The sequence below is a fragment of the Galeopterus variegatus genome, unplaced genomic scaffold (assembly GCF_000696425.1).
Source record: "Galeopterus variegatus unplaced genomic scaffold, G_variegatus-3.0.2 Scaffold32, whole genome shotgun sequence".
NCBI classification, from domain to species: domain Eukaryota; kingdom Metazoa; phylum Chordata; class Mammalia; order Dermoptera; family Cynocephalidae; genus Galeopterus; species Galeopterus variegatus.
In genome coordinates, this window is record NW_007726143.1 from 53,810 (window position 1) to 77,285 (window position 23,476).

Below are 23,476 nucleotides of genomic sequence, written 5' to 3' on the forward strand. Positions count from 1 at the left end.
CTCCCCTCAAACCCACCTCTGTGACTAGAGAAATGTGGTGGGCTGATTGGCTCAGACCTGGATTGCACATTCCACTCTGGTGTTGCAGCTGGAGCTGTACCCATAACATGTAGATTGAGGACAGGATGGGATGGGTTATCAAATGAATAGCAGGGTTTTGCTGAAATAGAGGGAAGAATGTAAGGTTGCAAACACTACAAGTTTACTATAGTAGATCTGTAGGAAGGAAAATAAATTACTAGTATTTTTGCTGTTCTTTTTACCTATTGTCATTTACCATGACTGAGTTCACAGATGAGAATTTGAATGACTTCGTAGGTTTAATGTAGCCTCCATAATTAATTTTATATTGTTTGGTTATATGGGCTGAGATTATCACCAGCTCCTCCTGGTCCATGGGTAAGTTCTTTATTTATTTTAAATCTAAGAAACTTACTGTTGATATCTCTTGATATATGTTTGTGCTTTGCTTTTAATACCAGTCTTTAATAAAGACATTTAATAAAAACATATTTTGTTTGATTATATCTTTCCCATTATACATGGCACAGAATGCTGTGTATTTTAGAATCTCAGTATTTGTTGTGAATTGACATACAGTTTCCACACAGCTAATTAATAAATGTGATTGAAGACCCTTCCCCAGCCTGAGCTGGGTTGTCTTTCTAATAGGACTTCAGCTTTAAGACTACTCTTTTCTTGGCTTTGCAGAAATGCTCTGTAGACTCCAGGTTACATTGGGAACTGGTTAGGCTGAGCTCTTCTTACATTTTCTCACCCTATGGTTATTAAGTTACTGGAGGAGAATTGAGTGATGAAGTCATTGTCCTTGCTTGTTCATCACAAGGGCATTATAATCACCACCTTCTCTTTGTGGTTCACAGGTGGAGTTTGAGTGGCTGAGACAGTTTTGGTTTCAAGGCAGTCGATACAAAAAGTGCACTGATTGGTGGTGTCAACCCATGGCTGAACTGGAGGGACTGTGGAAGAAGATGGAAGGTGTGGTAAGTACATGAGGTCTGGGACTGTATTTTCTGGGATGCTGTGCTATACAAATCCTCTGCTGCCTAATTTGCATAGGCAAATAAATGTCTATTTAATAATTCCAAATTATCGAGTTAGGTCATTCTTGGCAAGGTAGTGGGAACAGCCCGGATTTTGTCAGTGCAACCTCAGTGCAGTTCAGTAAACATTTATTGAGTATTTTTTACCGATCAGGCACTGTGCTAGACAAATGCTGGAAAGTAGCCATGAGAGGAGAAAAATGCCACAGTAATATCTGAAATTCATTTTATATGCACCAGGCGCTAGTCTTAGGGTTTTCTCTGTATTAACTTTTAAAATTCTTACAACGATGCTAAGAGGTCTTGAAGCTGTTATGAGCCTTAATTTATGGATGTGAAAACTGAGGTGCAGAGAAATTAAGTGCCTCCCCTCAGGTCACTGAATAAGGAGCAGAGCGAGATTGAAACCCGGCAGTCTGGCTCCAGAGCTCACGCTCTTAACCACTGTGATCAAACAGTTTAACAAGGAGAGAGACATGAGTATCACCAGGTATTACATTAGCCAAAATGAAATCCTGTAATGGAGGTTTTAAAACAATCATAGTCCAGAGGAGGGAGTATTAAATTCAGATCACTGGAGCTGGGACTGTGGTGAAACAGCAGATGTGGCTTTTGGGCACCTAGGTTGGAGAGAAGTGTGACAGGGTAGGACATTTGCGTAGGAACATTAGGAACTGTAAAAGTGAGATCTGAAGTGAGGAAGTGCGGTGTGACTGGAGCAACAGTGCAAGGCAAATTGAAGCCACTTGGAAGTCTTGAATTCAGCCTTAATTCAAATAATAGTTAAGTAGCTTAAATAATAGCAAACCACTTACGTGATGCTTGTTAAGTACCAGACACTATTCTGAGTGTTTTCTATATAACTTACTTTACTTTTATGACAACCCCATAACATAGGTATTGTTTTTTTCACCATTTTACAAATGAAAAGACTGAAGCACAAAGGGTTTGTGTAACTTCCTCAAGGTCACACAGCTAATCTGTGGGAGAGCTGGGATTTGAGCTCACGAAGGCTGGCTCTAGGGTCTTTGTCCTTCACCACCTTGCTGTTCTGCCTCCAAACAGTTGAATTTGGAATGTAGCCGAAAAGTGATAAAAGCCTGCTAAACTCTGGAGATAGTACCACTGCACAGAATTTGAGATGTGCTGGAAACAGTGAACTAATCTGCAAAAATGGGTAGCTATTGCTAATTCCTATTCTATTTTGTTTTTATAAAGCACTTTATTGAGGTATGATTGACATACAAAAAGTGGGACATATTTAATGTATGCAACTTGATGAGTTTGGAGATAAGTATGCACCCATGAAACTCTCACTACAACCTATGCCATAAACCTATCCATCACCTCCAAGTTTTCTCCCACCTTATTTATTATTATTATTGTTGTGATAGGAACACTTAACGTAGGATCTACCCTAATTCGTATTTTATATTAATGAAAATGTCAAGTCACAATCCTGAAGGTCCCGGTTGAAAAGTCTGGGTCAGAATCCTGAAGTCACTGCTTTCCAGACATCTTCTTAAATCTTTAAACCATGCATTTTTGTGAATATATGTCTGGGGGAGAAATGCCATAATTCTTCTTTTAGTATATTAATAGTATCACAAAAATTGATTTCTCCAAAGACCTGAATCAATGAAAAACTGAGCATTGTAAAACTGAAAAGGAGGTAGTGAAAAGCCTGTGCCTGAATCTCCTTAGTTCTGTTCCTAAGCTAAGCTTGTGTTCACTATGCTCCTTTTTTATGGGATGTATGTATAAAGGCAGCTTGAGTGTCAGGGAAACTTTTTTACCCCCAACTGCGTAATTCTGATTTTGTTCATTTACATATGAGTTAGAATCTCTTTACTTGCTGAACCTTGACTCCAAGATGTCAGCTTGACTTTGAAATTGTAATTTGACAACTCTGTGAATTAGAGTTGAAAAACAAATGAGAAAGGAATCCTAACTGATTTTGTAAAAAAAAAAAAAAAAATTTTAATTGCTTGTGTTTGAGAGGTTTTTTTTCTTTTAAAGTAAAATCTTTCGTATTGTGAGCTTACCAGTGATGTCCGTTATGAATTCATTTGAAAGATTTAGTTTTATATTTATATATATATTTTTAATTTGGTGGTGGTGGCACATCAGTTAGGGGGAATATCTTCTACTTATTTTATAACTCCTGTATTAAAAATACTAAAAAGGAGCAATCCTGGGAACTTTCCAGAGCTAGTTTTCTTGTCGTTGGTGTGGCATTCCTAAGTGTTCTGAGAGAAATCAATGGCCTCAGTGTCTTTTCTCAGCATGCAGTGTCAGTCCTCAGGACGATCATTATCAGCACAGTGAAGATAAAAGGGCTGGTCCTTCTAAATTAAATTTAAGCGTTACTTCAAGCCCTTTAAAATGACTTTTAACAAATTAATAATAATGTATTTTTGCCATTGGAAGAGACAAAAGAGAATGCTCATTGGAAAGGTCTACAGTTCTGTGGCTCTGGCACAGTGCCATCTGGTATTTGTGTACGCAGTGTACTGGGCACTGGCAGGTTAGAGTCTACTTTGTACCAGCCCACCTCCTATTTTTTCAATTGCCAGCAGTAGGGGGCAATGTTGAGCTACCAGTTCGAGGCCCCAAGATGCTGGCCTTTCAGGAAAATGCATACAAATGTACCATTAACTGTCAAGAATTATCCCTGTTGCTTCAAGTTAGCTGTAATCTCCAAGATTCCATAACACAGGAAATCAGTTGTGGGTTAACAAATTCAACAGCAATTTAACATAAAAAGTGCAGTGTTTGGTGCACATTTGGATCCTATAGAATTAGACTAATCTAAATGGCATTTCAAAACGTACTCACTTTGCTTCCAGGGAATATATTACTCAAAATTATTATCATTTTAGACAAATGATGCTCTTTTATCTTTATGGTTTTTTTGGAGTTGTAAAATCATGTGTGTGTTGTGGAAAGATTTCTTTAATCAATGCATTTTGTCTGTTCTGTAACATAACATCGATCTCTCTGGGCGAGAAAATAAAATAAAAAACCTCAGGCAATGTGCATTTCTTTTCCCCTTTTGCTTATGAGTAAAGCAACCTTTGACGGCCCTTGTAGCGGGGAAGAGACTTCTGTTGTAATTTCTCTCTGTCTTTGCTCTTTTTTTTCCACTTTGTGGTTGGAAGGTGCAGTCTCAGGAAGGATATAGAAGAATGGAAATGAGCTTTGAAATCGCTTTTCTTCCGTTGATGGTAATTGCTTCACATATCATAACCAGTCACATATTTCAAAAAGTTTAGCCAGCTGTCTTTAAAACTCCCCCAGCCTCTACTTCCCATTTGCTGTTCCAGCAAGCACCGTTTTTATCAAACTGTTTATTCTTGCCATTTCTCTCCCGGAGGATAGTTTTACTCTGTGCATGCTCTTGTGATGTAAATGTTAAACCTTATATTTGAATGACATTCTGATAAAATATCACATTTTCCCTGAATATTACCTCATGAATTTATGAGCCATTAAGCCCAAAGCAACATAACCCTTTCTTCTAACCCAGGAATTTAGCCTGGCCTTTCCCCTCCTCTTTGCTCCCTATTCAAGAAGGTATTGTAACACTGGAACACTATTCAAATATTTGTATTTAATTTTATTATTTTTTTAAACCAACCCACTACCCCCCATTCAAGATTATTGTATTACGAGGAGACTCTCCAGGATAAGAGAGAGTTACCATTTGAAAGAAATTGTGCAAGCTTTGCTTTCTGGGTAAAGAGAAATATGAAAAGCTGAAATCTCCTGTGAGGGGAGGAAGGCTCGCTGTAGCCAGAGATTCAATGGATAGGCCATTTGTCTCTCAGGGTCTGGTATCGCTCTTTGAAAAACTGACATTTATTTTACCTATAAAAATGTTTTAACACTATCAAATTCACAGTGATACAGAAAAGAATGCTAGGTGTGAAATCCTCTAAATTGATGACATTTTATTCATTTTCTTTTGACCTTAAAAAAAAAAAAAGGTCAATTTGGAAGTTTTCTAGGATAGTTTCCAGAGTAAACATTTTCAAAAGTACTGATGATTTATATACTGGAGAGAAATTTCTTCATGCTTTTCTGGTTGCTTTTGCTTTTAGAAGAGAAAGTAGATCCTGATCATTTTGAATGTTTCGGATTGCATTTCCGGTCCTGACAGTTCCCTGTGCTGGTATAGCAATGCTTTCACATGGCAGTCGGCCTTAGTAACCTTTATGGACTTCAGTGGGAAGGAGCCAAGACTGGATTATTTTAATGTATCCGTTTTGAAACATGTAAAACACAACATATAATCATGTTAGGTAAGCTATAGGCTACATTTAATTCTACCCATTTATATTAAAATCTGGCACAGGAGAGCAGAGAGATGTGGAAAATTGAGTAGGTGTTTTATTTAATCATGTAACCCTTTCCTTGTGATGCAGGTTTTAAGAGAGAAATGTACTTAAGAACATAAAGGTTGTCCCTGACAAGTTAGTTACAATAGTTTAATTTCAAGATGAGTCATGCCCTTTCTCTGTCATTCTGGCCTACGTACAGCACCTGGGAAAGCTCATGCCAGGAGCCTGTCCTTTGCTGTATGGATGAGACCTCCTTAGTGTAGATTACACAGTTTTAGGGAATGATTGAGCTGAGGAGCAGTTTGTTTTTGGAGAGATTAATGAAGCTATCATCACAGTGCTTTAGATTAAATTCTAAGTGAATACAGGAACAAGGCTACTTTTTCACACAGTGAAATATATACTCAGTGTAATGGTATTTGCTATTGTATTGTAGTTCAATTACCTAAGTTCATTTTACACTTTCTTCTAGGACTAAAGATTTTGGGGGGTGAAAGGAAGAAAGTGATGTAAATATAAATATTAATTTTTTTGTTCGTATCAATGGTAAAGCCACCAATTTTCATATATGCGTATATATATTTTACACGCATATGTATGTATATATTATTTTTCTCTCCCCTTTAATATTAATGTATACACCAAGTTACATCTGCTAACATGATTCTATCTCCTATTTTTTAGGGATAGCGTTTCTGATTTAGAAGCAGAGTATTTTATAGTAATTTAGGATCTGGTGTGAGATGTCTGGTGGTTTTAATTAAAATTTAAATTCCCTTCTCCCTTTTGATTGGGACAGTGCCAAGTGGCTCAAGGTAACACAGGTTGAAGGCAGGTAAGCAGTCACAAACACTCAGTAATTTAAATTCTGGAACAGGTATGCAGACACTTGAGTTTAGGGACATTTAAATTTAGCTTTGAAAATTTAAAAAAAAGAAAAAGTCACTTTTAACCATAGCAGCTTAAAATCCTTGGCTCACATTTTTGATTATCTTAAACTTGTCCACGGAAGGTTGGTTCTTTTCAATCTCCTCCCTACCTATACACCCGCTCCAATCCCCCCCCTCCCCCCAGCTGTATTGTTCTATTAAAAGTAAAGTATCTGGGGGAAAATTTTACGTGTAATTTAGCAGTGAATTTCTAACTAGTTTTGATTCCTTCTTTGATTGCCTTCCGAGTTTCTCTTGGTTTTTGACTTTTTCCCTTCGTTGCTGCACATTTAGTAATGAATTAAAAAAAAAAAGTGGTGTGTATCCTGTCTTTTTGGGAAAAAAATTATAATTCCAAGAGAATTCAGGCTTAAGCCTCAAAAACAGAATGTGCATCGAGAGCACAAAGGACTGTGTTTATGATTCTCTTTGAAGTGTTTTTGCAACTGGATAAGGAAAATTTTAGAAACTGTCTGATAGTGTTCAGGGTAAATACTTAAACCCCTTTAGAGAATTTCACACACAGATACTGTGGAGCAGAAAAAAGGGATACTTATGTTTCTTAAAGCTGCTACAGCCTACAGCTTTGTACTTAAAGACAGAGGTGTTGAATAGAATTCTACTGAGGATACATCCAGTGACAGTATCTCCAGGAACATCAGAGCAAGCCAGGGGTAGGACTTTCTGGTTTTAACCCTTACATGAGCTGTGTGAGTTGAGCTTCATTGGTACAAAGTACTAGGATGTGCCTGTTACATCCCAGGAATGTTAAGAGGATCATTCCTGGTGCCTCTGCCCTGCACACAATAGGAACAAGACTAAAAATGCTGAAGATGGTGAAACAAAGTGGCAGGAGCTAGGAAACTCCAGGTGAAAGCCTTGCCATTTCTTTTAACTCTTGCTGGTGTATGGAGAGAAAAATCAGATTAAACCGTGATGGTTTCTATTTTAGCCTTGGTTTCATAGGATTTGGCTAAATTTTGCCAACCTTCATTAAATACACACACACACATGTGCATATAGGTGCACATTTCACACATTCTGTATATAAAAAAATAGATGAATTCTGTTGTTTTAAATAATCTTGACTACACTGAAATTCAAATTGATGTAAAGGTGTGAAGATCTTGCTACTTTTCCCTGGGGTGCTATTTTAGCCTTGGCTACTAGAATTTATTTTGGATTGCTTTGACTAGTAGACCATCATAGCTTTTCAGACGTGTATTCAGAAACCTTGGTGCCAGATTGGGGTGTCAGGAATTCTCATTTTTCTTGGAAGAGATATAGTATAAAACAGAAATATACCTTATTTCCTCTAGTTTTTTGAGTAGGGGTGGTAAGGGTATTACATTCAGCTCTAGTCTGTCATTTACCTTATTATAAGTATCTTTGAAATATCCTATAAGAATCTCAGTCCAGAAGAATGAAGTAATGTAAAAAAACAAAATAAAAATCAGCAGACCTACAGTTTTGAAAGGGAAGCAAGATTTCCAAAAGATGTTGTGCCATTTATCTGGAATATTGATTACCAAGATTTTAGGATCTTTTTTTCCTAAGTTGGTTAAAGAATGGTCCCTAAAACTGTTTACTTTCTGAAGAATATTGTTAGGATGATCAAATTAGAAACTTTGTAAAATATAAAAGCACATGCAAGGCATCACCAGTATTGATTTCAGAAGAATGTGTGAACTGTCTCAACTCAGGAACGCTTACTTAGCGGTCATTTGACTGAGTCTCCCTTAGTGACAACCTTTCCTCCCTCTAGAACTGGGTTTCAGTCCAAGAGCAAAAGGGACTCACAACAATTTGGAGCTCAGTGCTACTCTTGTAATGTTTCTATTCACTGTGGGTTAAATACTGCGGGAGGCTGGGCTGGGAATCATTCCATATTTTGTGAAAATGTCTCTATGGAGAAATGTGCACCAAGTGCCAAAAACTGACTTAGCAGAGAGTCCTGGGAACACATTAAGTTGGCTCTTCTGTTCATTAGGGGTAACATGACTACCATTCTGCTCTCTCCACATTGATATCTGCAAAATAATGACCCTTTTTTTAACCAAAGGAAACTGTGATGTGTTGCCTTTTTCTGTATTCCTGAAAGTATCTCTGTGATCATTTGTAGATGATATTTTTGACACCATCTTTTCCCTAACAAGTAAATTATGATTGACTTTTTTGCATTTTCTCTACATGATCCCAGCATCTGTAACCACCTATGACAGTCTCAATTGTAAATTTTTCCTTGATGTGTATAAAAATCTCCCACAGATACTCTCCTACTTGTTTTTGATTGATTGACATAATTAGCCTTTGGATAAAAATCTGGAATATTAGAGCAATATTTGAAATTAAGCTCCTGTGTTTTAGACATATCTGCTTTGGTTGTAAAGACTTGGGGTTGTTGGTAGCTTGATAATACACAGTCCTCTTACTTAAATATTATTAATTTAAATGATAAGTTATAAAATACCCAGGTCTATGTATCAGATGTTCTTTAACAGACGTTGGGGGATTAAGAGGTTTTGTATTTTATTTAATGACATGAACTTTTCATTCAGTTAACAGTGAATTTTGTAAAGGATGGTAGTGGTGGGATATGCCAATGCCTGTAATAGATTAATAAACTTATATTTTCTTAGTACTGAACTCTCATATCCTGGGGCATCTGAACATTAGCTGGAAAAGGTGAGTGGTATTCAGCCATCTGGTAGTGGCTGAAATTTAACAGATCAGAGACCAAACTCTTGGTTCCTATAAGCCCCCAATCTTCTCCCCAGTGTTTCACAGTTCAATAATTTGAAACTTCCAGTTGCTTAGCCTAAAACCTTGTAGTCCTCTTGATTTATTAGCAAATCCAGTTAGCTCTGCTTTCAAAATATTAAACTTATGACCTGGCCACCCTTCACCACTTCCTGTGCTACTGCCTTGGTAAAAACCATGATCATTTGTAGAATTAGCCTCCCAATCAGCCTTCCTAGTTCTACCATCCTACATCCATCCCAATCAGAGTGCTTCTTTAAAATACAAGTCAGTCCATTTCACTCGCCTGGTGCAAACATTCAGAAATCCAGCTTCCTTGCAATGGCTCGATGCCCTGCAGTCCAACACCACCGCCTCCACCCCTGCCCCCTGACATTTCTCTCCCTCTTTCTCTCCTCTGCTAGCTGCCTTCCTGTGTTTAAAACATGCCCAGCTCACTCCTGCCCAGGTCTTTGCTTTTGCCATTGCCTCTCTCTGGAATATTCTTCCCTTTGTTATTTGCATGACTCATTCCCTCACTTCATTCAGGTCTCTCTGCTCCTGCTCTGACCAAGCTGTCTCTCTCATGCCCAGCCCTGCTCTGCTCTGCTGCATGTCATGCTCCGCCACCTGCCATTCTACTATGTATTTGTTTATTGTCTGCTTCTACCTAATATAATCCTCTTGAGGACAGCAGGCACTTCGTTTTAGTCACTATTATTTCCCCAGGTCCTCGAATAGTGTCTGGCACATAGTAGGTACAACCTGTGTTTGTTAAAGGAAAGAGTTGACATGAGGTCAGTGTTCTAATCCTGCTTTCTCTTCCCACCCATGTTAATCAGCGTGGCTTTTTTCTTTTTAATTCTGTACATTTTCCTAAAATATTACCTCCTGCTCAACAGGAATATTTTTGGGTTAGTTTTATTTTTAAACAAACATAGCCCTCACAACAATATCCCAAAACATCTTTAACTTCTTTGTTTTAAAAAATAATATCAAGGGCACAGAGGAATGTCCTGTTTTATGTCTTTGGCATTGACAGCTGAGAAGATTGAGCAATCACTGGCAAACAACTTATGCAAATATGGTAAATTCATTTTTTTAAATGAGAGGAGTAAGTAGGTTATTAGTTTCCCTGAGTAGCATTGTTGCTAAAACTTAGAATTATAGTGTTTGCCTCATTTGTTGGCATCTTTCAAGTTTTAGATCTTCCTATTCTTGAAAAACTTCATAGGGTAAAATTGTCACAAAATTAAATGACTTCTCCAACAAAGCTTGGACTTTTTTGTTACTAATTTTCAAAATTACATAGAGAAAGCAGCATGTACTGGACAGGTTTTGGGCACAGAACTAGGGAAATCCCTGAGGAGTAAACTGACTTCTGCTAGACAAGCTGAAAACTGATTAAAATATTTATCATCCTTTGGGTATGCAATAGCTTTTGATGATGGAAGGCATATTAATATTCATCTTTGCTGCTTGTCTACACTTCACACAGATCCCAGGAAAGGATGTTCAAATGACCAGTTTTCTTTCCTCACCAGGAGTGCTTGAGACCCTGTATAGCTTGGAACCAAGAAATGCCTTGTGATGTGATTGAGCTTTTCCTTTGAGGGATGGGGGTGGGGGAATATTATCCAGGAGAGACCTTTGGACTGGAAAGCTTAAAAGGATTACTGCTTTCTCACAGGAAGTCTTTTGCTAGAACAAAGGAAAAAGTTTGGTGGTAATTTTATAAGCAGCAGAACTATGGTTGCTATCTGAGTACACAAAGCAGTCTTGGTTCTATAGGTGAAGTTGGGGATCGAACCCTTATAAAGGATTTTGATGTGAATGCCACGGGGGACTGAAGAGCCCCTCTCCTTCTTCCCCTCACCCCCCAATACCACTTTATTGAGGAAGAAGGAAAGAAATCAGTTGTGTTTGCAACTGATGCTTAGGTTTTCTGACTGGTTGTCCCAGAGCACGCCATCTCCCTTTCTTCCCAAGGCAGAGTTTGAATGAATATGATGTCCACATAGCCAAGCATAAGCAGCACAAGGTGGCCTGCTGGGTTCTCAGGACCTGTCTTTTAAATTTTTTTCCTATAATGAGAGAAAGAATCTGGCTTTATTAGTTCAATTAAGCAGTGTTTTTTTCCTGTCTAGATTGGAATTGTCTTGATTACATTTTTGGGTGCAAATATGAGCACTGAAAGAACTTGACCTTTTTATTGAGCAGTCTGAAAAATCTGGACGTTGAATGGAATATTCTCATAAAAAGGGTAATATAAGGGTTAGCTCAGTTGGTTAGAGCACAACCTTATAATCCCAAGGTTATGGGTTCGGATCCACTTACCAGCCAGATGCAAAAAAAAAAAGAGGGCAATCCATTTCCATCTTTTAAAGCTGAAAATTCAGAATCCTCCCTCTTTTACATTTTAGTTTCTATTATTCCATGCTACTGACGTATTTTTATGAAAGATAACTTAAAAGTGGACAATAACTATATTTCAAATCTATTTTAATACAGTGGCATCAGAAGAGAAATGTTCTTTCTTCATCCCAGTTATTTAATCATACATTTGCTCCACTTTGTGCAGATACATGTGAAATTATACAAAGAGCTAGGACTTATGCCTCCCAGGTTGAGGCACATGGCAGCAAGTGATTCAGGGGAAGAAAAATCAAAGGAGGAAAGAGGATTCTGACATAGGCCTTTGGGAATAATGAAGGATTTTGATAGATGGAGATAGATTGCAGGTATTCAAAGATGGCAGAAGCAAAGACATCATAGTGGGAAAACACAAGATCTGCTCACAAACTTGATTAGACTGGACCGAGTTTGGTTTATTTGAGGCCGGTAGTGAGAGAGAAGATTAGGAAGTGTATTTGTCCCTTTCTGCTGTTTATTACAAAGTACCTAGAACTGGGTGATTTATAAGAAAATGAAATTTATTGCTTACAGTTTTGGAGGCTGGCAAGTCCAAAGTCCAGGGAACACATCTGGTGAAGCCCTTGGTAATGGCAACAGTGACCCAAGGGTCTCACATAGCAGAAAATGGAGCAGAGAGAGACTAACCTCTCATATGCTCTTCTGTTAAAGCCCCCTCAGAACCACGCCCCTGACCACCATTTTTAATCCATTCACTATGGCATGGTCCTACAATCTAATCACCTCTTCAAGGCCTCACTTTTCAATTATCACAATAGGATTTCCCACCCTTTTAACACTGTCACAGTGGGGGTCAAGTTTTGGGGGGGACACTCAATCCAAGGCAGGAAGAATAGCAAGGACCCTTTTTTTTAGCGCATTTATTTGCAAGGTACAATGCTTTCACCCTTTAATGACTTCCTATCCTATCCTAAACATGTCCAACTAAAAATAAAATGAAAACTATTTTATTATCTTGCATTTGCAAAGGTTTTACCTGGGAAACAAGTCAAATTCTATTATTAGCAATAATTTCAAAACCTATCTGCATCCTGAATACAGCAAACAAGCAACACTATTCATTTTCAGCTTGTAAATTGCAAATGAGATTAGGTATTTTTCCTATCAAGGTGCTTTTCTTTTCTCTCAGAAATTGAATATCAGCTTAATAATTTTGGACTTTGGTCAAGAGACAGGTCTTCCCATTTGTGAACCACTTATGATTTTCTTTCTTTTTTAAGAACCTTGGGTGTATTTCATTTTGTCTTTTGCTATTGGAACTGTGGTTTGGAGGAAATGACAGTCCCACTGCCTCTTGTCCAGTTGACAATCTTGAGGACTCAGTACTTGCATAGAAGTATTTTGAAATACAGCCAAAGTGTTATTCATGAATTATTTGTTTTGGTTCAGGATAGCAGGTGTAGTAATCTGTCATTTCCACTGCTGAAATAGATGGTTTCTTTCCCACACGTATCTCCCCATTCTTTGGCTAACAGCTCCACATTAGTGAATTTGCACTCTGTGCTGTCCTGTTTGCCATTTCACTTTGGCATGCCAGTCACACCAATTGAAAGACTCAGTAAATGTTCAGGATGTAAATGGTGGTTGTTTGTTCTGGTCTCCCACACTTTTGTGTATAGGTTTCTGCCAGACTCACTTTTTTCTCCTCAATGTGATGCTGTTATTTTCCAGTGACTGGTTTTATTACTTCTAAAGCATAAGATGTTAATTCTTGAGTAACTAATGACTCTCTAAGTTTGTTCTTCAGACTAGGGCTTCTGAAAGATTTACTTTGATTAGGAATCTAAGGTCTTGGGGTGAATTTAGAGGCCACCATTTTCCTTATATTAGTGAGATGGAGAGATGATATTATGGGGCTACTGTTTCATTTTACCAGAGAACATGATGAAAGTCACACCAGACTGGCACTTCCGCAGAGAACAAATGGGCTCTGTGCTTTTTAGAATGACTTCTTTGATATCCCTTTATTCCTCATAATGCCAGAGAAATGGGTACTTAGGTGTGGTCATACTGGGCATTGCTTCATTTTTATCAAGGCCTGTCACATAACTGCTAGGATAGACTTCTGGAATGTCAGAGTTCAAGGCACCTAAGAGGTGATCATCCCGTTCTCTTCCTTTTTGGAACGGGAGGGCTCAGAAGAAGTAGAGGCTTCTCTGGGGGGCATAGAGCCAGATAATATGGTGGATATAAAATGCACATTTCTCATTTTCCAGTTCAGTGTAAATCTCCCAATGGCTGTGCCTTCTCTGATGCTTTTACTGACTTTCAGCTGTATGCTAGTAGCAATATATGACAAGCTGTTTCTCTGGAGCTTTTTCTGTACCCCATGTTTGGGCCTGTCACCTACGTTAGGCTGTTGGGTGTTGAGGTGGACAGTTGTTTTTGTTCACCCAGCATCCATTCCTGCTTCTCTAACAGCATCCTGATATTGCCTTGTGGAACGCTTCCTTCACTGGCTATAGGGTGAAGTAAATTGTCCTAGTCTGGCTGCTTCATGAACATGTGAGCTGAGCTAGGTCTTCCAGATGAGCTCTCTTAGGAGTGGCTGCTTGCACAGGCACGTGGTGCAGAATTCAAAAGGTATGAAAGCATATGCAGTGAAAATGATCTCTCTCCCCACTCAGTTCCCCAGCCACCCATTTCCCTTCCCCAGAGACTAGCACTGTGCCCTGTTTTTTCTATATCTTTCCAGAGGTATTCTATATAGTTAGAAACATTTATATATTTTTTTCATATGAATAACACTTAGAGATCTTTCCATATTTATACATTGTTTTAAGTTACTGCATAGCTTTTTTTACATTTTGAATTTTTTAATGTATGTTATTTTACTTTATTTTAATTGTATGTATTTGAGGGATACAGTGTGTTGTTTCAAAATGTGTATGTGTTGTACAGTGATTCACTTAGGGTAGATAGCGTGTCCATCACCTAAACATTTATCTTTTCTCTGTGGTGATTATATTTAAGATGCTCTTTTCTAACTGTTTAGAAATATGCAGTATATTATTAGCTAGAGTTGGCCTAGAACACCAGAGCTTAATTCTTCCTATCTACCTGTAACTTTGTACCCATTAATCCACTTCTTTCCTTTTGTCCCCCAACTGCCTTACTTTCCCATCCTCTAGTAACTATTATTCTACTCTTTACTTATATGACAACCACTGCATAGCTTTTTATTGTATGGTTTCATAACTTATTTAACCAATCTCCTACTATCTTCAGACTTCTGCTTTTACAAATAATGTTGTAACAAATATCCCAGTACATAACATTTTTCACAGGTGAGATCTATGGTAATACCTAAGAGAATTGTGGGATCAAAGGATATGTGTGTTTTTAATTTTTTTTTTTTTGTCTTTTTCCATGTCCGGCAACGGATCGCAACCCTCAGTGTCGCCCCCGTACCGGACCGGGACCGGCAACGGGATCGCAACCCTCGGTGTTGCCCCCGCGCCTCGCTCAGCCAGTGAGCGGGAACCGGTCTGTATGTGGGATCCGAACCCTCGGGTGGGAGCGCCGCCGCGCTTCCCAAGCGGACCGGCAACGGGATCGCAACCCTCGGTGTTGCCCCCGCGCCTCGCTCAGCCAGTGAGCGGGAACCGGTCTGTATGTGGGATCCGAACCCTCGGGCGGGAGCGCCGCCGCACTTCCCAAGCGGCACACTATCCAGTGCGCCACCGGGCCAGCCCTGTGTGTTTTTAATTTTAAGAGAGATGGTCAAATTGCCTTCCATAGAGTTTGTACCCAAGTTTATATGTGTGTGTATGTATATGTATTATGCATACATTTGTATATGTAGAGTTTATGTGATATAGTGTCTGTTTCCCCACATCCTCACCAATGCAGCATATTGTCAGACTTTTCAATTCTTTGCATATATGACTGGTGAAAAATGGTGTCTCATTTGCATTTGCATTTCTCTTGTTGCTGTTTTCCAGATGAAGAAACTGAGGCTCAGAAATGTTAAGTGATTTGTCCGTTCACAGAAATAGTGAGTGATAGAGCTGGGCTTTGCAGTTAGGTGGAGGCAACTGCTGTCTTAATCACTATAATAATTTTAGCCAAAGCTCCATTCTGTTACTGCAACCAAAGAATCCTGAAAGATGCAGAGGTTCTAGCAAGGAACACTCATATATCCTTGGCTGGTAAATGTGGGAAGGTTGATCTCTTTCACCATGGAGTTGTGTGCCAAATCAGCTGGATCAGTCCAGGTATGAGAGTAGTTAGCGTGACACCCAGTGATGATATTTTGTAGTGGGACTGAGTTCCATATGGGATGTAGCTGGGCCTTTACCTGCTGAGTCCTAGGGCTTTATGCTATAACTGGTTTTGTCGATGGAAGGTGAAGGGAGGGCTCCTTGCCCCTGGAAACATGGCACATTGCCTGATTTTCTGTTTAAAGTTATGTTCCTGTTGGAATCTATTCAGGTCTGAGTTTCAGTTGTCGCGTTCCGATGTGATGAGCCTCCTTGGCCTCTCCTGCTCGCCTTCATTCTTCCTCCACCTGTCAGTCTTCATTAGGGTCATTTAAACACTGACTAACATTTTCTGTTCTGGGCCTTTTCCTGCTTGGCTGTTGAACTGTGAACTGAAGTCTTTACCCTGCACACATAGTCCTTGGTAAGAGTTTATTTTGAGAAGACTTTGTGGGGGCGGCGGAATTAAGATGATTGGGGAGTGGTTAGAATTATATTTTCTAGTAAAGGCAAGGATGAAAAGAGATCTCAAGAGGGTGGAGAGCTTTCCTTTGACCCCTCAATAAAGTGAGTTAATAGATTTTAATTTTCAGGAGTGAGGGGTGTTGCTGGGCCACATCTCTTGCTATGTTGCAAAATGGGGTTCTGTTGCTGGCTGTATGACCTGTGGTATCAGCCTCCAGGTCATTTCAATATGAGCCCCCATCACCTTTGATGTAGTGAAGCTTAGATACTCTTAGGTTAAGTGCTTCAGCTCTCAAGTTAATCCAACTGGGGTTTGAGCTTTGGCTTCGTCATTTAGCTGTGTATGATACCGGGCAATCATATGGGGAGCCTTAAGTTTCCTTATCTGTGAAATGGGGATGATAATAATAGTACCTCCCTTATGAGAAAATTGTGAGATTTGCTGAGATAGCACAGGTAGTGTTTTGCTCATTGCTTGGCATATTTTTAGCATTATTGTTTTGAAGTTGTCCTCTTCTTTCATTTCTCCTGCCATCCAGCTAATTTGATGGCCCCCTACCTTTCACCTGAGTTCCTATTGCTCCCTCAGACCTTCTTAGGGGTATGTGTGCATGGAATCCATGCTTTCTGTTCAGGTCTCTGTTCAGAATTCATCTCTGCGTGGCCCTTTATCTTTTTATTTTTCTTTCCTGCTTTATTTTTCCTCAGAGCATTTATCACCATCTGAAATTATGTCCTATATATTTACCTATTTTCTGCACTAGAAAATAAGCACCTTGAGGGCAGGGGCTTTGTCTTGTGTACTGCTGTTTTCTCAGTGCCTAATACAAAGTCGTAACACAATAAATATTTGTTGAACAAGTGGAGAAACAAATGTTTTCCAGGTTCAGGCTTTCTCTGAGGTGTACCTTTTTATGCTAGAGGTGCTTTGTGTATGAAATTTGTTGAATGGCCTGCTGTCCTTTCTTTTTGGTTTAATCCATTGACAAACTCCCTTATTTAAAAACATTCGATAATTATTCATTACCCAATGAAGAAATCTTTTCAACTTTCTCTGGAATGTGATTTCTCTGCATTAGACTTGTTCAAATTAGGATGTACATCAGAGACACCTATGCAACTTTCTAAAGACATGAGCACCAGCTCCAGACATTTCCAGACATTTGGGTTCAGTAGCCATAGCTCTCTATCTTGGCTGCACATTTGTACTACCCAGTGTATCAGTCAGGTTCTCCAGAGAGACAGAACCTATAGGATATGTATAGAAATATATGACAGGGAATTTATTAGGGGAATTGGTTCACACGATTGTGAATGCTGAGGAGCCCCACAATAGGCCATCTGCAAACTGGGTACTGCTAGTGTGGCTTCGTCCAAGCCCAAAGGCCTCAGAACCAGGGAAACTGATGGCGTGATTCTCAGTCTGAGGCCAAAGGCCTGAGAGCCCAGTGGTGCCACTGGTGTTAAAGGCTGAAGAGTCTCGAGTTTGTATATCCACGTACAGGAGAGAAGAAAGGATCCCCAGCTCCAGCAGATAGAATGAGAGAATTGCCTTTTCCTCCGTTTTTGTTCTCTCTGGACCTCCAGCCGGTTGGATGGTACCCACCCACATTGAGGGCACATCTTTCCCACCCTGTCCACTCAGGCTTACATGCTAATCTCTTCTGGAGACACTTTCATGGACACACCCAAAAATAAAGCTTTAGCAGGTTTCTATGTATTCCTTAATCTAGTCAAGTTGACACCTAAAATTAACCATCACACCCAGGAAATTTTTCAAAAAAATCATCACTTGGGCCCCACCTCCAGAGACATGGATTTAATTGGTCTAAGCTGTTTTTCCAGTTGATTCTAATGTATCACCAAGTTGCATTATGTTTAAACAGCCTAATAGGTGATTCTGATATGTGTTCAGGGTTAAGAACAAGTACCTGACCTCTCGCCAAGTTATATTTGATTGAATAGATGAATACGTGAACAAATGAGTGACTGAACAGGAAACTCTCTAACTTTAAACCAGTGCAAATGTATTGAGTGCCTGCTGTGTATCCTTACTTCTGTGGGGGACTCAGGAGGGAAACAGCTACATTTATGATTCTTATATGAGGTAGAGGATGATGTCGATAATCAAGGTACAAACCAAGCTAAGGATGCTTGGAAGAGGGTGGGATACATTTGGATGGATGAGGTTTCAGAATGCTTCAAGATCGGCAGTGGCTTTGGAGTTGAGTCTTATAGAATGAGGAAAATTTTGACAGGTGGAGATGGATGTGGGAAAAGAGTGGATGTTTCCTGTGGAGGGAAGAGCGAGGATAGGGGTAGAAGCAGGGAAATGCAGGTTATATTCAAGGCTCCTAAAGTGGCTGGCGGTCCCCAGAACTGGTCTCCTAGAGTTCCCTGACTCAGGAAATGGCACCACCCCACACCTAGCTCTTAATGCCAGGAGTAGAGAAACCGTCTTTGAAACTTCCCTCTCTCTACCCCATGTATTCAATCGGAGAACTTTTATCCCTGAAATATCTCTCAAGTCTGTCCACTTCATCTCTCCTGCTACCAGCCTAGTCCAAGACACCAGCATCGTTCCCCTGGGCCAGTGCAGCAGCTTACAGTTTGGTTTCTTGTATTATTCACACAGCAGTCAGGGTCATGTTTTCAAATGCGGGTCTAGTCGTGCCCCTCCCTGTGTAAACTCATTAATGTGTTCCAGTTATTCTTAGGATAAAGACTAAAATACTTTATCCTTCCCCACCTCTCCTGCATTACCTTCCGTCCAACCCTGTCATTCCCTATTTTTCTCCCACACTGACCTTTTCTCAGTCAATCCAGTGCATTGAGTGCCCTTTTTCAAAGCCTTTGCTTATTTTTTCCTCTTCCTCGAATGTCTTCTTCCGCTGAGACAGACATAGAGATCATTGTTACTCATTTTTCACATGTCTGCTTAATTGCCTCTTCCTCAGGAAAGCCGTCTTGACCTGTCTGACTAGGTCAGGTCCCTGCACTGTACTTTACTGTTGCCCTTGTGAAGACCATGCTCCAGAGCGTGCACTTTATTCTGGAGGCATTGAGTATCTATGGCAGGTAGAACTTGGGAACACTTATCTGTTTCATGAAGATCCAGTGCTTTTAGAGACATTAAAATAGCCGAAGTGATTTTTGGTAGTTAATTTGTGAGTCTCATTAACTCTCCCTTGACAAAGAACTGGGAATTGTTGATCATATTGTAAAATAGAATGTAAATGGTCATGCGGTTTCTTTGTACAGATTTCTGCCAATTGTTGGAACATGAGCCAGTTCCATAGTATTAATTCGGGTTCTATTATCTGCCATAAAACAGCCCCCATCAGATTTTCTCTGTCAGGGGCAAATCCAAAATGTACAGTCATTCCAAGCAAACCTTCTAGTAAAGCCATTGTCTAGTTTCTGAGAAAGGATGAGCAGATGAGTAAATTAACAAGAATTGTGTTTTGGGATGAGTTGCCTCTGGAAGAACCTAAGTTATGCCTTTTGTCATGCTCCTTTCCTCATTTCACTACCTTCCAAACATTCACCTCAAACGTCAAGACAGGTCAGGGTTCCTGGGGGTTGTCACTTTTTTCTTTCCCTTGCCAGATCTAAGCAACATCGGGAACCCTGGCCACCAGCCTTCTGCTGTCAGAAAGGTCTGCGCTATCCTCCCTGATACTGCCTTATGTCTGTCTGAGCTGGGAGTTATGTGACAGATCAGGAAATATCAAGGGTCCAAATATGTTGGCACTTAGCAGCCATGCAGAATCTGGATAGCGGTTTCAGAAGTGTCACGTAGATGCCATTCTTTCTTATCCATCTTGTGTTGATGCCCAGAGTCACCGTTCAGCTTGAGGGGACCAGGAGGTTTTCTGGCCCAGGGTAGGTACCCTTGGCACATGTACAAGTATCTTCATGCTAACTGAGTTCAATCTCCTGGTGAGAAGTGATTTGTTGTCCTGATTAGAATGTAAACACTTGCTAACGTTTTGTCTCTCATATGAGTTTTATTATAGCCTTCTGTGTTTATAAACATGTCTTGAACATGAGGAAGAAATGTGGTAACCTTCGAGTTCCCAAGAGAGTGTCCGTTTGTTTTTTTTTATGGGCTGAAATTAAAATAACTTAGCATCTTACTCTGAGACTCCCATACCCTGCTTGCTTTCACCAGCAGGCCTGGGACGGTGCCCAGATTGCCATTTCCTAGTTGTTCCATTCTCTTCTAGTACAATCTGTAAAGTATTTTGATAAAATAAAGTTCCTGTTCTGTTGGCATCTACTAGAGGGACGCAAAGTCCAGGTAAGGCCTCAGTTCAATCCGACAAACAGTTATTGAATTTTGTTTAGGGTTTAATGTGTTATGTATTAAAGAAAACTGAGTTGCTGTCCTTGTGGAACCTACCTGTGTGTTAAGGAAACAGACACACACATAAATAAGGCATGATGTGGATGGAATGTCAAATGAGAGGTAGGGTAGAAACAAAATGTTAGGAGGGTGCCCAGAGAATACAAGTCAGATTGAGAAAATGGGGCAAGTCTTCATGGAAGAGGGGGTGCCTTTCAGTTGTGCCTTAAAGGGTGAACTGAATTTTAATAGGCAGAGATTCAGTGGGTGAAAAAGAGGCACAGGGCCCATTTTAGACAGTGCTAGCAGTAGGCACAAGGGCATGGCTCTGTAAAATAGTAGGGCATATTTGCAGAAAAGTATGTAGTACCTTGTAACCAGAGCTTTAGGTACCTAGTAGAGGTGGAGCAGGGGAGGGCAGGCACCTAGGAACTAGAGAACAAGTGAGAGGGGAGAATGGGGCCAGCTGATGAAGAGCCTTCAGTGACATGCTTAGAAATTTGGCCTTTGCGGCCTGTGGCTCACTCGGCAGAGTGCAGTGCTGATAACACCAAGGCCACGGGTTCAGATCCCGTATAGGGATGGCCGGTTAGCTCACTTGGGAGAGCGTGGTGCTGACAACACCAAGTCAAGGGTTAAGATCCCCTTACCGGTCGTCTTTTTTAAAAAAAAAAAAAAGAAAGGAAGGAAGAAATTTGGCCTTTGTTCTGGAGACAGTGATGGGAGTTAGATTCAAAGATTTTTAATAGAAAAGTGGTAAAGTCAGATCCATTCTTCAAAATTCTAATTGGTAGCAGCATCATAGATAGATTGTAGAGAGGACAGGCCAGAGGCATGAAGACCTGTTGCAAAAATTCTGGTGCAAAATAATGAGGTTCTGAACCAGGGCAATAATGGAGGGAATGAAAAGGAGGAATAAATTCAAAGTTTTGTTTTGTTTTTAAACAAGTACATAGAACTTCATCATCAACTGGATGATGGGGATGAGAGACGAGGAAGACTCACAGGCAGTTTTACAAGATTTCTAGTCTTAGTTATGAGATGGATGATACTGTTTACCAAGCTAAGGAACGTGAGGAGGAAGTTTATGGGCATAGGAGACTGAGGATCCACGAGATCATCTAAGATGAGCAGAAAATACCGCTCTAGGGCTCGGTAGAGACGTCAGAGCCAAGTGTAGACTTGGGAGTTTGATTCATGTCTTCAGCGGGCATTCCTTACATGCCTATCATGTGCCAGGCAGTGTTCTCTCACATGTTAACTCATGCCTGAAAGCACCTAACACGTGGCTGTCATCTCCATAGAGACAGTAGCTGAAGTGACTGGAGTGCCCGAGAGAGAATGTAGCTTAAAGAGTAAGGGGCAGCAAAGCAGCTGTTGGGATGAACTAGAATAAAGAGCAGCCATGGGACAGCCAGTGAAACAGCCTGGGGTGGCAGCCAGAGAGGGTAGAAGCAAATCAGGAGTAGGTGATGGAGTTGAGTGGAGGAGAGTCAGGGAGTTTAGTGGTGTCAGACCCTGCAGAGAAGTCATCCTGCTGTTGCCTTTTGCATGCAGAGAGTTTCAATAGAATGGGAAGGCCAGAAGGAAAAGGTAGGGGAAGATCACATTCTTGTGATCTGATCTGAGGGGTAGTTTCTCAGAGCAGTTTTGTCTGCCATTGATGTTTATAGGTCAACCTGAGGTGCCTGAGGAGAAGCGCATTTCAGCCAGACTGGGAGTGTTCCAGCCAGCTTTATTGTGAGTTCCTCTAGAAATCAGCCTGTAGACATCAGTTGCCTGGTAGCTGACTAAATAAAGGCTGACCTAAAGCCTTTAACAGTTTAATTTGCAAAACCATTGTTGTATTAAATCACAAATGGGAGGCAATTTAGCAATGCATCTCCAAAATTGCACTGGGCTCTGGCTGTGGTTTTGCAATTTATGTTGAAAACTAAAATTGAACTCTGTGGCATAAAAACAGATTGTTGATTTTGTGATTAATTTGGTCTCTAAGGCCAAGGAAACCATTAATGCTGTGTATCAGTTATAAAGTTGTGGTAGCATTTGTGGAGCAAAATGAAAAATCAATATCATAACTACGGGATAACTCTCTTAAAAACCAAGGTGTGTTTTGTTGCAAATTGCATGGAAGAAACTGACCCCCAAAGGGACACACATCCCTTCCTTATTTCATAAGTGTGTTATTATCTATTGTGGAAAAGCAGAGGAAAATGGTTGGGTATTATTATAGGGTAGCTGGGGATACTAGGAGAAGTCTCAAATTGTTGCAATTTAGAGTGAAACCTCACTTACAGTTTTGTGTGTCCTAAGGCAACCTCAAGAAGTAATCTCCAGGAGGGATGTACAGTGAGAAGCCAGGATACCTGGGTTATACTTTAGCCTCTGCTAATCACATTCTGGTGTCAGACCAGTGTCTTCCCCTCCCTGAAGTGTTTTGTGGTTTTACATGTTAGTACTTCAGAGATGCAATTGACATACTTGAGTGAAAAAAGGAGTGTCTTCCATTAACATCATTATGATTAAGACACCCAGTGAGTTTGTTTACATCTTCCATTCCTAGAAGTGGGAGTATACTTTTCTGTTAAGCCTGTGCATTTTAAGGGGAGTGTGGGGAATGCCTTTCTTGTCTTGCCATTTGTTTTGGCAAAAGCAAATGACTCCTGTTTGCCATGGCAAAAGAAGCATCATTTACAGACAGCATTAGACACTTAAGAGTGTTGAGGGTGGAACCTTTTATTGATGGGGGATGTTGAGAACCAGGACATGACTTGTTCACAGGTTCATTTTAGTTGGCAGCGGTACTAAGATGAAAAGTAGGTATCTTTTTTTTTTTCCTTCTTGTCTTTTTTCGTGTCCGGCAATGGATCGCAACCCTCCGTGCTGCGCCCGCACCTCACTCAGCCAGTGAGCGGGAACCGGTCTGTATGTGGGATCCGAACCCTCGGCGAGT

General features: G+C 40.2%; 1 protein-coding gene across 1 annotated transcript in view; it reads left to right on the forward strand.

Annotated features, from left to right (window-relative positions):
* Nucleotides 1-23,476, forward strand: part of LOC103588445 (alpha-ketoglutarate-dependent dioxygenase FTO-like) — a 242,470-nt gene that overhangs the window by 41,576 nt on the left and 177,418 nt on the right. The window contains exon 4 of the mRNA XM_008570123.1: nucleotides 885-1,004. Coding sequence (XP_008568345.1) covers nucleotides 885-1,004 — 120 coding nt within the window. The remainder of the gene's footprint in view (nucleotides 1-884; nucleotides 1,005-23,476) is intronic.